The sequence below is a fragment of the Lithobates pipiens genome, unplaced genomic scaffold, assembly GCF_037356315.1.
Source record: "Lithobates pipiens isolate NorthernLeopardFrog02 unplaced genomic scaffold, aLitPip1_a1.2 Scaffold_30, whole genome shotgun sequence".
Classification (NCBI taxonomy): Eukaryota; Metazoa; Chordata; class Amphibia; order Anura; family Ranidae; genus Lithobates; species Lithobates pipiens.
In genome coordinates this window covers 322,987-338,380 of record NW_027507791.1, presented here as the reverse complement: position 1 = coordinate 338,380, position 15,394 = coordinate 322,987, and the positions used below count along the sequence as shown (strand labels likewise).

General features: G+C 47.0%; 1 protein-coding gene across 1 annotated transcript in view; it reads right to left on the bottom strand.

Annotated features, from left to right (window-relative positions):
* Window positions 1-5,269: 5,269 nt before the first annotated feature.
* POLE2 (DNA polymerase epsilon 2, accessory subunit) overlaps window positions 5,270-15,394 on the bottom strand; it is a 54,885-nt gene continuing 44,760 nt past the window's right edge. Inside the window, exons 18-19 of the mRNA XM_077463537.1 lie at window positions 7,989-8,056; window positions 5,270-6,998 (exon numbers count right to left, since the gene is read on the bottom strand). Of these exons, the coding sequence (XP_077319663.1) occupies window positions 6,980-6,998; window positions 7,989-8,056 (87 nt within the window). The 3' untranslated portion in view covers window positions 5,270-6,979. The remainder of the gene's footprint in view (window positions 6,999-7,988; window positions 8,057-15,394) is intronic.

Here is a 15,394-nt window from a genome sequence, read left to right as displayed (position 1 = left end):
ATCCAGAGAATAACCGTTTCACAACTGGATTCCACAGCCCCCGGATAGACCTTCTCTCACTAGGCCCAGCAGCCGGTAGGGTGTTAAGTAAAGTCTCTGCCACAGACTTGGATGTAGAATACTTGAGAAAAAGTCTCTGCCACAGACTGTAGTGTAACTGAGGGACAGACAAATTTATAGAGCTATCATACAGTACCAGTATCTCTCAGCCGGTCCGGCGATACCGTATGAGTGTAGATCCATGAAGTGTTCTTCAACTGAGCCTCCAGGCTCCTTCTGAGAAACCAGCCTTGCACACGGCCTTCTGAAAAGTCCCCCCCTCGATGCTTCTCCAGTTGCTGGGAATCTCCTTAGATGAGATGGCACCGGACCACCCTTGAATCACCGGGTCCCGATATCCATTCAGGCCTGTCCCTGCAGTTGCTTCGCCTTGGGCTATCCAGCCCTGAGACTTGGAATTGCACGGAACCATACCCCAGGCCAGGAGGGCCATGGGGGCTGGTCAGGAGGACCAGACAGAAAAATCCTCTGGCCTGAAACCCCAAAGCACATGATGTCAGTACCTTAAATACCACCTCCCAGAATGCACAGCAGGAAAACCCTCCCACTGGGCTGGTTCCAAACCCGCCCACCGTCAAATGACAGTGGGGCAGTGCAGCTCTCGTTCTGGGTGGACGTCTTATGACAGCACCCAGGACGAGACCCCAATCTCTGTAAAGAGCCGCCACTCTTTAACCATGTGATTGGCTGTATCCAATCACAGCCGGTCACATGTAAACACAGAGATGCCAGTAATCGGCTCTCTTTGCCTCACACTGACACAGTGTGAGGCGAGGAGAGCTGATCAGTGGGATCTCCTCCCAGAGGACATCTAGGCTTGTAATCAGGGCACTGATAATTAATGCCCTGATTACAATAAAGTGCCCACAGTGCCAGAAGTGAGTGCCCACTAGTGCCAGCAAACAGTACACATTAGTGATGCCAGTCAGTGCTGGCTATCACTGCTGCCCATCAATGCCACCTATCTGTGCCCACCAGTGTCTCCTGTGCCCATCAGTACCCCCTATCAATGCAGAATATTCGTGCCTCCTCATCAGTGGAGAAAAATAACTTATTTACAAAATTTACTGACAAACCAAGAAAAACCTTTATTTAAAAAAAAAAAAAAAAAAATCTGTTTTTTTTTTTTTTGTCATTCAAAGTGTGACGGCACTGAAAGCTGAAAAAATTGCCTGGGCAGGAAGGGGGTGTAAGTGCCCTGTATTGAAGTAGTTAAGTGGGTAAATCCTTGCAGGGCTGTAGTGGTTAAAGCAGTATTTGACACAGAAGCAATTATATTCTTAGATGCGATGGTTGCATTCATTTTTTTTTAGGCTATTTTCATCTGGTGATCCAGCCAGAAAGTCTGTTTTTCAAAAGCACAAGCTCTCCAGCAGAGTGTATCAGTAGATTACATGGATGAGGCAAACCACAGTAACAGGGGCAATTAAAATGATCAGCTTTTATTTTACCTTTTAACCCAAAAAGTTTGCTCATAACTGCTTATAAAGTGTAAGCTTCAGTTTGGCTTCGATTTGTTAGCGGTTCTAAATCTACCAATACATTTAACACTCCCCTGACAATCGTGCTGTCTGATCTGTCTCCTGTGCTCATTCCTCCAGTGCTGTTTCACTAATACAGGAGGTGTATTAGGGGGGAGCCATAGAAAAGTAAATGGATGCAGTCACAACATATGATTGGGGAGCTGCATTATTGGTTTTGGGATTAATACTGCTTTAAATAGTTAATTTGGACCAAATTATTACCCTCACTATTCTATGCAGTGCGTGCGTGCGTGTGTTGTATAAACTGTATACAGCCTCAGGCCATTCATAGAATACAAAGCTCCCTGTGAATGGCAGAGCAACGCTCAACCTGACAGTTTTGTTCTGTATGTGGGATAGGAAGTTCCCATCCCGATGCTGGAATACAGCGCTGTATACTGGATGTAGCTAAGGCTATACAGTGCCTTGAAAAAATATTCATACCCTTTGAAATTCTCCACATTTTGTCATGTTACAACCAGAAAACGCAAATGGGGATTTTATGTGATGGATCAACACAAAGTGGCACATAATTGTGAAGTGGAAAGAAAATGATAAATGGTTTTCCAACATTTTTACAAATACAGTGGGGAGAACAAGTATTTGACACACTGTCGATTTTGCAGATTTTCCTACTTACAAAGCATGTAGAGGTCTGTAATTTTTATCTTAGGTACTCAACTGTGAGATAAGGAATCTGAAACAAAAATCCAGAAAATCACATTGTATGATTTTTAAGTAATTAATTTGCATTTTATTGCATGACATAAGTATTTGATACATCAGAAAAGCAGAACTTAATATTTTGTACAGAAACCTTTGTCTGCAATTACAGAGATCATACGTTTCCTGTAGTTCTTGACCAGGTTTGTACACCCTGCAGCAAGGATTTTGGTCCACTCCTCCATAAAGACCTTCTCCAGATCCTACAGGTTTTGAGGCGGTCGCTGGGCAACATGGACTTTCAGCTCCCTACAAAGATTTTCTATTAGGTTCAGGTCTGGAGACTGTATAGGCCACTCCAGGACCTGGAGATGCTTCTTACAGAGCCACTCCTTAGTTGCCCTGGCTGTGTGTTTCAGGTCATTGTCATGCTGGAAGACCCAGCCACGGCACATCTTCAATGCTTTTACTGAGGGAAGGAGGTTGTTGGCAAAGATCTCGCAAAAAAACATGGCCCCATCCATCCTCCCCTCAATACGGTGTAGTCGTCCTGTCCCCTTTGCAGAAAAGCAGCCCCAAAGAATGATGTTTGCACCTCAATGTTCACGGTTGGTATAGTGTTCTTGGGGTTGTACTCATCCTTCTTCCTACAAACACAGAGTGGAGTTTAGACCAAAAAGCTCTATTTTTGTCTCTTCAGACCACATGACCTTCTCCCATTCCTCCTCTGGATCATCCAGATGGTCACTGGCAAACTTCAGACGGGCCTGGACATGCGTTGGCTTGAGCAGGGGGACCTTGCGTGCGCTGCAGGATTTTAATCCATGACGGCGTATTGTGTTACTGTTTTTCTTTGAGACTGTGGTCCCAGCTCTCTTCAGGTCATTGACCAGGTCCTGTCATGTAGTTCTGGGCTGATCCCTCACCTTCCTCATGATCATTGATGCCCCACAAGGGGAGATCTTGCATGGAGCCCCAGACCGAGGTAGATTGAGCGTCGTCTTGAACTTCTTCCATTTTCTAATGTTGTTGCCTTCTCACCAAGCTGCTTGCCTAATGCCCTGTAGCCCATCCCAGCCTTGTGCAGGTCTACAATTTTATCCCTGATGACCTTCACAGTGCTCTGGTCTTTGCCATTGTGGAGAGGTTGGAATCTGTTTGAGTGTGTGGAAAGGTGTCTTTTATACAGGTAATGAGTTCAAACAGGTGCAGTTAATACAGGTAATGAGTAGAGAACAGGATGGCTTCCTAAGGTCCGGTTCACACTGAGGCAGCACGACTTACAGCGCGACTGCCGCAGGCGACCCAGACACGACCGCTGCGGTAACTTGCAAAACGACTTCTGTATAGAAGTCAATGCAAGTTGCCTCAAGTCACCCCCAAAGTCGTACAGAAACCTTTTTCTAAGTCGGAGCGACTTGTGTCGCTCCGATTAGAACGGTTCCGTTGTATAGAACGGGATGCTACTTGTCAGGTGGCTAAGTCGCCTGACAAGTCGTCCTAGTGTGACCCGACCCTAAAGAAAAAAAATAACAGGTCTGTGAGAGCCAGAATTCTTACTGGTTGATAGGTAATCAAATACTTATATCATGCAAAAAAATAAATCTGCAGGGTATCAAATACTTGTTCTCCTCACTGTATGTGAAAAGTGTGGCGTGTATTTGTATTCAGCCCCCCCGAGTCAATACTTTGTAGAACCCCCTTTCACTGCAATTACACCTGCAAGTCTTTTTGGGGATGTCTCTACCAGCTTTGCACATCTAGAGAGTGATATTTTTGTCTATTTTTCTTTGCAAAATAGCTCAAGCTCTGTCAGATTCGATGGAGAGCGTCTGAACAGCAATTTTCAAGTCTTGCCACAGATTCTCAATTGGATTTATGTCTGGATTTTGACTGGGCCATTCTAACACATGAATATGCTTTGCTATAAATCATTCCATTGTAGCTCTGGCTGTATGTTTAGAGTCATTGTTCTGCTGGAAGGTGAACCTCCGCCCCAGTCTCAAGTCTTTTGCAGACTCAAACAGGTTTTCTTCTAAGATTGTCCTGTATTTGGCTCCATCCATCTTCCCATCAACTCTGGCCAGCATCCCTGTCCCTGCAGAAGAAAAGCATCCTCACAACATGATGCTGCCACCACTATGTTTCACGGTGGGGATGGTGTGTTCAGGGTGATGTGCAGTGTTAGTTTTCCACCACACATAGTGTTTTGCTTTTAGGCCAAAAAGTTACATTTTGGTTCCACTTGATTTTAGTTAGGGGTATCAGGAAAAAAACATCCGAGTTCGCCGCTGTATGGCGTGCGTTCCACGGAGGTGGAAATTGCATCAATGGTTAGCATAAACCAGAAGTACACCTGGACCTACTTCTGGTTTGTGCTAACCATTGATGCAATTTCCACCTCTGTGGAACACAAGCCATACAGCGACAAATTTTTATTTATTTTTTTACTTATGCCTGCATTTGCCAAATATCCTGTAAGTGGCGATTGATAATATAGGTTAAGCGGTAGTTCACTGAGTTATTCCTCTATTTGCCCCATCTCTGGATTGTGGCATATCCTCTCTGTCGTAAAGCACCCTATTGGAAGAGCTTGTTGAGAAAACATCCTACATATCCCCAGATCAATAAATCACTGCCTTTTTTGATCCCAGACCTGGAAGCTGAGGGTCTATTGTTTCTGGTGAGTGGGGTCACCGAAGGGGGAGTCACCTCACATTTTTCAAAGTTTTGGAGCACCATTGCACTTTTTTATAGAAGCACCAAGCACTTTACAGATCTGTGCATATTATATTATATATAATTTTGTTGTATTTTGAATGTCACAAACACATTGATGTCACTAATCACTAGGATGTGTATTGTATAATATAAGTTGCCAGAGCGGTTTTATACTTTTAAGGTTGGAGCACCTTTGCACAGCGGCTGCTGTCCTTATTTTCATTTTTATTTATATTTAGTACTTCAGTGCGAGTTTTGAATATCATCAGGTAAATATGAAAAAAGCAAAATGGAAGGCGCTCTAACTTAGTGCATTAACAATGACATTTATTAAATATTAAAAGCAGTATAAATTGGGTACTCACAAAGTGCAACTCTCAATGAGCCCTAAAACCACACCGTGTGGGATAGTGCGGACACATGTGCTGTATCACATCAAGGGGTAATCAGGTAAGTTAAAGTGCTCTTCCCTTCCCTAGACTTAAACAGGCAGTGATTCCTGCAGTGTGGGCACAGTCCCACCGCAAGAGAAGACTGTTTTTCTTCAGTTCAGCAATTTAAAAAAAAAACATGAGGAAATTGTAAACAAAAAAAATTGAACAGAAACAAGATGAGCGCTGCTCTGGAAAAAGAATCCCCTAAATAAAATACCACGTCAAAGATAAATCCCTAGTCAGCTTTATAGCTTTAGGGCTCATTTACACACATGGCAATAAAAACAGGGGACTGAGCTGTGGTTTTATTGTCCATCAAAATGAAGGCATGTAGCCAGTGGTGTACCATGTCACATGGGTAAAACGGCATGTTGCACTTGGCAAGCAGTACTGCCAAGGAAAGTGAATAAGGTGTACTGCAACCGCGTGCAATTGGCGCAGTGGGTTGGCATTTTTAGGGATAAAGCAAGCTGTGAGGAGGTGACATATCACCTCCTTACTGCCTGCCAAATAACCCCGTGAAATGTGATCCACTATGTATTGCTTTTCAGAGGGCTACACATGAACAAGCCCTTAAATTCTTCCAGCAATTCCTTTGCAGCGCTTTGCATTTGATTGCATCTCTGCATTCAGTTACATCTCAGAGTCACAAAAGAAGTAGATGCTGGAAGTTTTCAGGTCTGACTAGGGGAGCATCTTCAATCAGGGCCACTAGCCCAACATGTATTGTAGGCACCGGCCCTGGGGGCAAGTTGCCTGCCTAGTCCACCTCAACATCTATGTTAACCACAGCACCAGCAAAAAAGGCATAAGATACCGCTCAGACCATTTTATACACTGACAGTTTTCATATTTGTACCTTTTATACCCCTTTCACACCACACCGGCCATAGCGTGGGCGATAAAACGCCGCTATTTTTAGCTGCGTTTTACTGCCAGCTTTGCAGCACATTTCGGCCGCTAGCGGGGCACTTTTACCACCCGCTAGCGGCCAAGAAAGGGTTAAAACCGTCGGCAATACGCCACAATAGCGGCGTTATTACAGCGCTGCCCCATTGATTTCAATGGGGCGCAGCGGTGGAGGAGCGGTAAACACACGGCTCCTTCACCGCTCCAAAGAAGCTGCTGGCAGGACTTTTCCCTGACGTCCTGCCAGCGCACTGCTGTAGTGTGAAAGCCCTCAGGCTTTCACACTACAGACAATGGTGCAGCTTTTTTAGGGCGGATTGCAGGTGCTATTTCTAACGCTATAGCGCCTGCAAAAAGCCCTGGTGTGAAAGGGGTCTTAGGTAATGACTTTCTGGCAGCAAAATCAGGTCTAATGTGGCATACAGTGCTGAGATCAATAGCAGCCCTGGGAAGACATACAGCTCTAGGCCAGTGCAGAGGAAAAAAATGCCCCTCACATAACAGTCACTGTATCCGGCCTGGCTTAAGATGATTGATGAAACAAATATAGATAGTATTTTTTTTCCTTTTTTATTACAAAAACAGAATAAAACACAGATGAACCATATTTATAAAATACATTTTTTTTGGACAGGGGATAGTCACTGACATGTATCCATTTTCATCTTCTCAGATGTTCTGCAGCTTACTGGAAAGAAGAAAAAAAAAATACAAAAATGATATGTAGAATTTATTAGAAATATAAAAATAAAAAAAGGAACAATTGACAGGTAACACGTGGAATAAACTATCACTAATACAGGTTGTATATTCTAAATGATATCCCAACAGGTAGTAGAGGCTTGTCGCTTACAAAGTACTTGGCATAAATTTAGATGGCTGTGTGTTTAATTTTCCTTGATATCACAAAAGCTTGCTTTAAAAACTGCCAGACAATGCAGTATACCGTGCAGGTTCTCCCCGTTCAGCACAGTAAGTGAAAGGGGTATTGGATGAAACATGTCACTCTGTTTTAAAAAGGGGCTGTAAACCCTTTTTTTAAAAGAAAAATAACAAAACATGTTATACTTACCTGCTCTGTGCAATCCCTTGGCACAGAGCAGCCCAGATCCTCCTCTTCTCCGGTGCTCCAGGCCCCTTCTGCAGGCTCGCTCCGAGCCCCGCTGCTGCATCTACTGACACTGACTTGCGTCAAAAATCCTTAAACCATGACCTGTTGGGGTGCCTTGAGGACTGGAGTTGAGAAACACTGCCTTATTTACATGTGATTACCTGTGATTGGACACAGCTGATCACATGGGTAAAGAGCCTTGTCATGGGCTCTTTACGGAGATTGGGCATGCACTGTGTCCTAGGGATAAAGCGCACTATTGATCGCCACTCACAAGTGCAGCGAGTAGGATGTCCCAGAATGAGAGAGCCACCATCCCACCATCATTTGTCTATACGGTGGGCAGGAGGTGGTTAAATTGCCCATTGACTGACAATCACACATTGGTTGGACTTGATGGACTTGTATCTTTTTTCAACCTCACCTACTATGTAACTATGTAAGAAATACCAAAAGTGCATCAAAAGACGATCAGTGTGTAGCCCCCTCTGTTCATGGATACAAACTATAAAAGCAAACAACATCTTGAATAGCTAAAAAAAATAAAATAATAATATATAAATTTACCTATCTTCTGCCGTTTTGCTAGATGGATAGTAGACCTTAAAGGCAAACCCACTTCTTGGAAACGAGCCCTAAAGTGATAAAATAATACACAGTATGAAACAATACTCCACATTACAGGCGTTATAGCTTGATGATTCATAGATGTCTCAGACAATCATGCTATAAAAATGCCCAGTGATCACCACACACAGTGTAGCTGCATGTAGTATGGACCGATCGCACAAATTTGATACGCAACGCAATCATTCGTGATTATTCACTCCCACATGCTGCATTCCACTACATGCATCAACAACTGCAAATCGCAAGCAAGACTTAAGCCAGCCACAGATGGTGTAATTTTATTTCTGCGGTTGCAGGAAAGAAAGAAAATGGCTCAATGCCCCCATCAACAGTGTCAGTGTTGATGGGGGCAATCCCTTCCATGGAGCTATTATGGGATAGGGCAAAGGGGGGGGGAGTCCGGAGAGCACACAGTGATTATAGCAGCTGGAAATAATTGCATGCAGGAAATCTGACATGCTGGTTGTAGCCAAGTTGACTGATGGACCGACTTGGGTACATTCAAGCAGATTTGAATAATCTCTGGCCAGATTCAGCAGCACAATCATAGTGTGTGCCAAGCCAAACATCTCTACACTTTTTTTTTTTTTTTAAATTACAGCACAGGTGGAAAAATGTTGAAATCCCAAAGCAGAACTGCTTTCTTGTTATGAAGAGTTCCTCTCAGGCTTTTCATAACAGGGGCTTCATTACTACAACAAACTTTAGGTTGGTGGTGGTCAGGCTGTGCTCACCAACTGGCCAGACTTTTGAGGCATCTAAATCATATTTTGCCGCCCTAATAAACTGGTTCAAAATACATTTAAGTGTATAAAAACAAAGTGCTGCTCTCCCCTTATATACACACAAACACAGTGCTCTTATAATCAAAGTAAAACATGTCCTTTACACTTAATAATGCCTCTAAGAAAAAAAAAAGAAAAAAAAAATCAGTACTTCATCCAAATCTCAACCAATTTTTTTTTTACATTTACATGTATGCATAGCCAACATGTCTAAGTTTCAGATTTGTGTAGTCACTGTCCCATTGGGGACATTTCCCATCACTTCCGGTTTGACACAACAGAAAGTGAGCAGAAAGCTCTATGAAGTAAAGCAGAATCCCCTGCAAGGATCGCAGTCACAACGCAAAGCTTCCCTACTGGAGATTTACTCTCACTTCTTGTTTGGTGAAGAATTTTCCTTCACTTTCTGCTTCAGTAACAATGGTCACCAGGATACAGATGATGAATTCACCCAATAGGGATACAAAAATAAAACATCTCACAAAGCTTCTGTTCTAATCTATACCATCAAAAAAAGAAAAAGGAAGATACTAACAAAATGACTAAGCTCCTCCAGAGAATGATTAATTCAATCAAGCCGTTCTATTCTTTTCTCGACTTCCTCTTCTACAGTGATATTGAAACAAAGACTGCATTGTGTGAAGATAAGGACACCGTTCACATAACACAAACCTCTTAAATGTATAACTGCCTTGAGGTGAAAACCACCACAGGCCTATTCATATGCACAATCTCATGTTAATTTGATTTAACCTGCTTAGTTGCACAAACTATTCTGTCCATTATTGTTCCTCTGTAGATAAAAAGAATTCCTGGGGATCCTCCTTTATTTTTGCCCCAAGCAGAATTTGTAACTATACAGTGGACTTCACCCTCCTTTCTGAACAGCTGGTTTTTCAACATATAAGCAAAATGGGCAAAAGCAGAGTGAAGATTTCATTTCTATTCATGTAAAAGAACAATGTGCATTTGCACAGCTTTCTGTAAGTGTCAAGCAGTTCTGTTGATGCAAGCTTCAGTTCCAGTAAGGGAATGTTAAAGATGGATCTCTAAGTGATTGTAAGAGATCGATTTTTATTTATTTTTTTAAAACAAAAACGTGTTAGTTATACTTACCTGCTCTGTGCAATGGTTTTGCGCAAAGAACCCCTAATCCTTTTCTTTTGGGGTTCCCTGCTGGCGCTCATGGGTCCTTCTGCCCTCAAGTACACCCCTAGCAAGCAGCTGGGGGTGACGTGTTCAGGCTTGATTCTCAGCGTCACTGTGTGCGTCTCCTGATGCACACAGTGAGGTTCGGCCCCGCCATCACTGGATTCGGACTTAACTGTCCAAAACACACGCAATGTAAGCAATTTTCCAATCGGCTCTTGGGTGCTTCCGCAGCCACTCCTAAGGGAAACCAGCATTGAATCCTTGCGGATTCACAGCCAGTTCCCTACTGGGCGAAGCACTTTGGGAATGGCCTGGCGGTGGATGAAGGAGAAGGGGGACCGAACTTCCGGGGGACCTCACCACAGAAATGTTTCCCGGAAGTAGGAACAGGTACCTGCTCCCCCCTCCTCCCGAACAGTGCCAGATATGGTAGCAGAGGGGGGTGGAACAAAACAAGCAGAGCTTCCACTTTTTTTTTTCAAATAACAATTTTTATTTTTCATGGTCGTAAAACAGAGATATCAGTGCAGGCATACAGCAAAAACAGCAAGGCTCCCAAAATCTGGAGGGCCCATTACAGGGATACAGCATATAGTAACTTGGTATAGGGCGGTATAGCAAAAACAGGCGGTTCGACCAGGGGGTGCAGAGCGGGACGAGAGACACAGAAAGTCAAGCGGCCGCACAATAAACCACGAAGCCGCCCAGGGTCTACTGCTCAGCTCGTATGCCACACGGGAAACAGGACAAAGACCATCAACAACATACACAAAAAAAAAAAAAAGACGGAGAAAAGAAGAAGAGAGTGAGACAAGGAAGAAGAAACGGAAAAAGAAAAGGAGCTAGAGCGCCAGCGGTCTACATCACCACATCCAAACCGGTTCGCCATCAATCCTCCAGCAGCCGCCATCTCCCCCAGACCAGGTCATGCTCCTCCAGCTTATCCCTCAGTCTGGCTGTCATCTTCTCCATAAGCTCAACATCTTTGATCCTGGTGTATAAAGCCTCCCTTGACGGGGGCACCGGGCATTTCCAGTTTAAGGCTATCAAGCAACGGGCCGCTGTTAGGACGTGCCTGAGGAGCTTCCGACTAGGCCTGGCCAGTGTGGGCTGGGACAGGCCTAATAAAAACAATTTAGGGGAGTGGGGTACTGGGACGTCAAACAAGCGCTGGAGCAGCCTGCGGACCATTAGCCAGTACGGGGCGATCAAGGAACAGGCCCAGTAAATGTGGAACAGGGAGCCCCGCTCCTTCAGGCATCTCCAGCAGCGGTCCGAGGTGGAGGGGTATATTTTGTGGAGGATATCCGGGGTCTGATACCAGAAATAAATAATTTTGTAGGAGTTCTCCTTGTACAATGTGCACATAGAGGACTTGGCTGCCTGGCCCCACACCCCCTGCCAAGTCTCGAGGGAGAGCTCCTCACCCAACTCCCTCTCCCAGCGTCTCATATAGGAATGTTTACCCTTCGTTAGGAAATGATATGTGTTAACAATGCGATATATGTCCGAGATCAGGCCTCTGCGATGTCTGCCTTCCAGAATTATCTGTTCGAAAGGGGAGGGCGGGGAGAGACGCAGGCGAGGGGCTTTAGACTGTACAAAATGTCGAATTTGTAAATAGCTGTAGAACAATTCTTTGGGTAGGTCGTACTTGTCCTGGAGCTCCGAGAAGGACAAAAGCTGTCTTGTTCTGGGATCTACCAGGTGCCCTAAGTGGAACAGATCGCGCGAAGCCCAGGGCCAGGACATCTGATGGGTCAGGCCAGCCGGCAGGAGCGGATTATACAGGAAGGACGTCAGTGGGGAGAACTCCGAATGGAGACTGTGCTCGCGGGAGAGCTTCCGCCAGAGCAGACGGAGGTGAGCCATCGGCCCTAGAAGCCGACCCGAGTCCATCTCAACACTCGCACCCCAGAGGAAACTGTTCGGATGTACCGGGGCTAACCAGATTCTTTCGATCTCCGACCACCTATTAAACGATCTCTGTGGGAACCAGGATGCTATGGCCCGCAGCTGAGTGGCCTGGTAATAACGAACCAAATCAGGAAACGCCAGGCCGCCGTCTGAACGTGCGGCCGTCATAACAGAACTCGGGACCCGATGTCTCCTGTAGTTCCAAACAAATTTCAGCAAGTCCCTCTGGAGTGCGCGTAACTGAGCATATGGAACCGGGATTGGCAGTGTCTGAAACAAGTAAAGAAGTTTGGGGAGGACCACCATCTTAATGGACGTAATCCGTCCCAGGAGAGAGATGTGGTGGGTCTTCCATTTACGGATCAGATCCCTAATCGTCCGAAAGAGGGGAGGGAAATTGGCTTGGTACAGGGTACGGAATGACGGTGTAAGGAGGACCCCCAAATATTTAAGGGAGGAGCTTTCCCATTTGTATGGGAACGCGGAGCGCAAATGGGTCGTCTCAGCCGTGACCATGTTTAGAGGGAGGGCCACCGATTTGGAAGAGTTAATTTTGTAGCCCGAGAGCCCTCCATAGCGGTCCAGCTCTGAGTGGAGATTGGGTAGTGAGATCCTAGGCTGAGTCAGGGTGAGGATAATATCATCCGCGAAAAGCGAAATCTTGAATTCTCTACCCCTGACCGGGATCCCACGGATATCAGGATTACTTCTAATGGCAGCCGCCAGAGGCTCCACGCACAAGGCAAAAAGAAGAGGAGAAAGCGGACATCCCTGGCGAGTGCCATTAGCAATGGAGAAGGTGGAGGATGTGGCGAAGGGGGTCCTAACTTGTGAGGAAGGTGTAGTGTAGAGGTGTTGTACCGCGCGCAGAAACGGGCCCCGAAAGCCCATACGGTGCAGCGTGGCCTCCATGAAGGGTCAACTGGGGCGGTCGAACGCCTTCTCGGCATCCAAGCTTAAGACCAAAGACGCCATGTCACCCCTGTTCGCCACGTCAATGAGGTCAATGACCTTCCTGGTGTTGTCCCCCGCCTGTCGCAGGGGGACAAAGCCCACCTGGTCCTTATGTATTAGGGAAGGGAGGATCGTATTTAAGCGGTTGGCAAGGAGCTTCGTGAAAATTTTAAGGTCAGCATTCAGCAGAGCTATAGGCCGGTAGCTAGCGCAAGAAGTCGGGTCTTTGTCAGGCTTAGGAATGAGGGAAATAAATGAGCCCAGCATGTCGGACGGGACCGGGGTTTGGCGGAGAAAGGAGTTGAACAGTTTGGTTAGATGCGGGCTCAGGAGGGGTAAGAACGTCTTGTAATACTCGTAGGGGAACCCGTCCGGTCCCGGGGACTTATGGGCTGGGAGAGCCTTCACAGTCTCGAGGAGCTCTTCCTCAGTAATAGAGGCGTTCAACTCCTGGAGGTCCGCGTCCCGCAGTCGGGGTAGCACAATGTCTTCCAAATACTGGGCAATACGGGCAGACAGGCCCGGGGTCGGGGGGTTGTGGGGGATGTCAGGCCTATTGTACAAGTCCGTGTAGAAGTCCGCGAACGCGTCCACTATCGCTTGGGGGTGGGTCAAAAGGTCTCCCCCCCTATTTTTAACTTGGGCCGGAGTGGAGGACACTGTGCGGTCTGCCAACTTCCGAGCCAACAGTGACTGTGCTTTGTTTCCCTTGTCGTAGTAGAGTTGACGTAGGCGGACCAGTGCTTTCTCTACCGACCCCAACGCCAGGTCCCGAAGCGTCTGCCTGGCCTGGACAATTTGCTTAAGAGTGGATAGGGAGGGGGATGCCGCAAGACGGGCCTCTAAGGTCGCGAGTCGTTTCTCGGCCAGTAACCCAGCGGCCCGTGCGTCTCGCTTCAAGGCCGAGGACAGGGCAATACAATGCCCCCGGATGACCGCCTTGTGGGCAGCCCAGAGGGTAGTGAGGGAGATGTCTGGCGTAGCGTTCTCTACAAAGTAGTGCCGGAGCGAAACCTCCAGCTCCGCCTTTGCTGGGACATGCTGCAGGAGATAATTGTTCAGCCTCCAGGTACTGGGCTTACGGAGGGGGAGGTCCAAGTCTAGGGTCAGAGTTATGGGGGCGTGGTCAGACCAGGTGATGGGAAGTATATGTGCAGAGCGAGCCGCCCTAAGCGTCGCGTTGTTGACAAAAAAATAATCGATACGCAAGTGTGTGCTGTGGGGGGCCGAGTAAAAAGTGTATTGGCGGTCCTGTGGGTGCAAAGCACGCCAGGCGTCAAACAGTCCCCGCCTTCTGGTGATCTGGCGGAACAGCCTAGAGTCTCTGGAGGTCCTGGCCTGGGGTGCCCGAAGGTCTACAGCCAGGCGGTCACGGAGTGCGGATTGAGCAAGGTTGAAGTCCCCCCCTATCACCAGAAGTCCGGGGGGGTGTCTCGAACAGGCGGGAAAGCACCCTGGACAGAAATTGGTGTTGACGGACATTAGGGGCATAGATGACGCAGAGGGTCAGGGCCTGTGTGCGCCATAGACCGCGGAGAATGATGTAGTGGCCTCGTGGGTCCAGGTATACGGAAGTGCAAGTAAAGGGGGTACCCTGTCAAAAAAGAATTGCGACTCCTGCCCTCTTCCGTGGGTTAAAAGCCTGATAGACCTGAGGGAAATATCTGGAGGCAAATGTAAAGGAGTCACCCCGGTCAAAATGTGTTTCTTGGACCAGCACTATATCCGCCCCTGCCTGCCGGAACTCCCTAAGCGCTAGGTGGCGTTTTTTGTTGGAGTTCAGGCCGTGTACATTAAGGGACAAAATCTTAGCCATGATCAAGTAAGGGTGGGGTACAGGGCATACTTAGCTTACTGAGATGGAGGCCTGGATGCCTCGGAAGGAGCGGCGACCACTGGAGGAGAGGCGGCGACCGGGAGAACCGCTGGCAGAGCGTCATAGGTAAGACCAGGGGGGGAGAAAGCCTAGAAAGAAGAGAAAGAAGAAAAACAGTAACAGAATACAAAAAAAAAGAGAACATTATCAAACAGGTCCGGGGGTCCTATAGGGACACCGGATCTGTACAGTTCCTTATCGACTCCCTGACCAAAAAATCCAGGAAAAAAGAACCCGGGTCAGGGAGGCACCAACAGTCCACACCACAAAAGGAACCAACTAGTGCAAAAACCACGGGGGGGGGGCAGAAACCGTCCTGGAACTCAACCGGAATCAGCCCAGGGATAGAAAAATCAGGTGTAGCTTCGGCAATCGGGGGGAGGAGAGAAAAAAAAACAAAAAAAAAGGAACCCCCCTAAGACGGGGGGGAAGCTAAAGCTGCCAAGGGGAGACGACCACTGGACTGGGCCCGTCCAAGTCACTGATGTAAAGGTGAGTTGCGAGCCGGCTCCGGTCCTCTGTGCCGCTTGGTGGAGGGAACTTTCTGCCAGATCACCGGCGGAGGTGGCGGGGAGGCAATTAGGTCCCAGTCGGGTAACGTGGGGACTGGCAGGCCCAGGGTGTCACAAAAGGGGGCCAGGTCCTCCGGGAATCGGAGG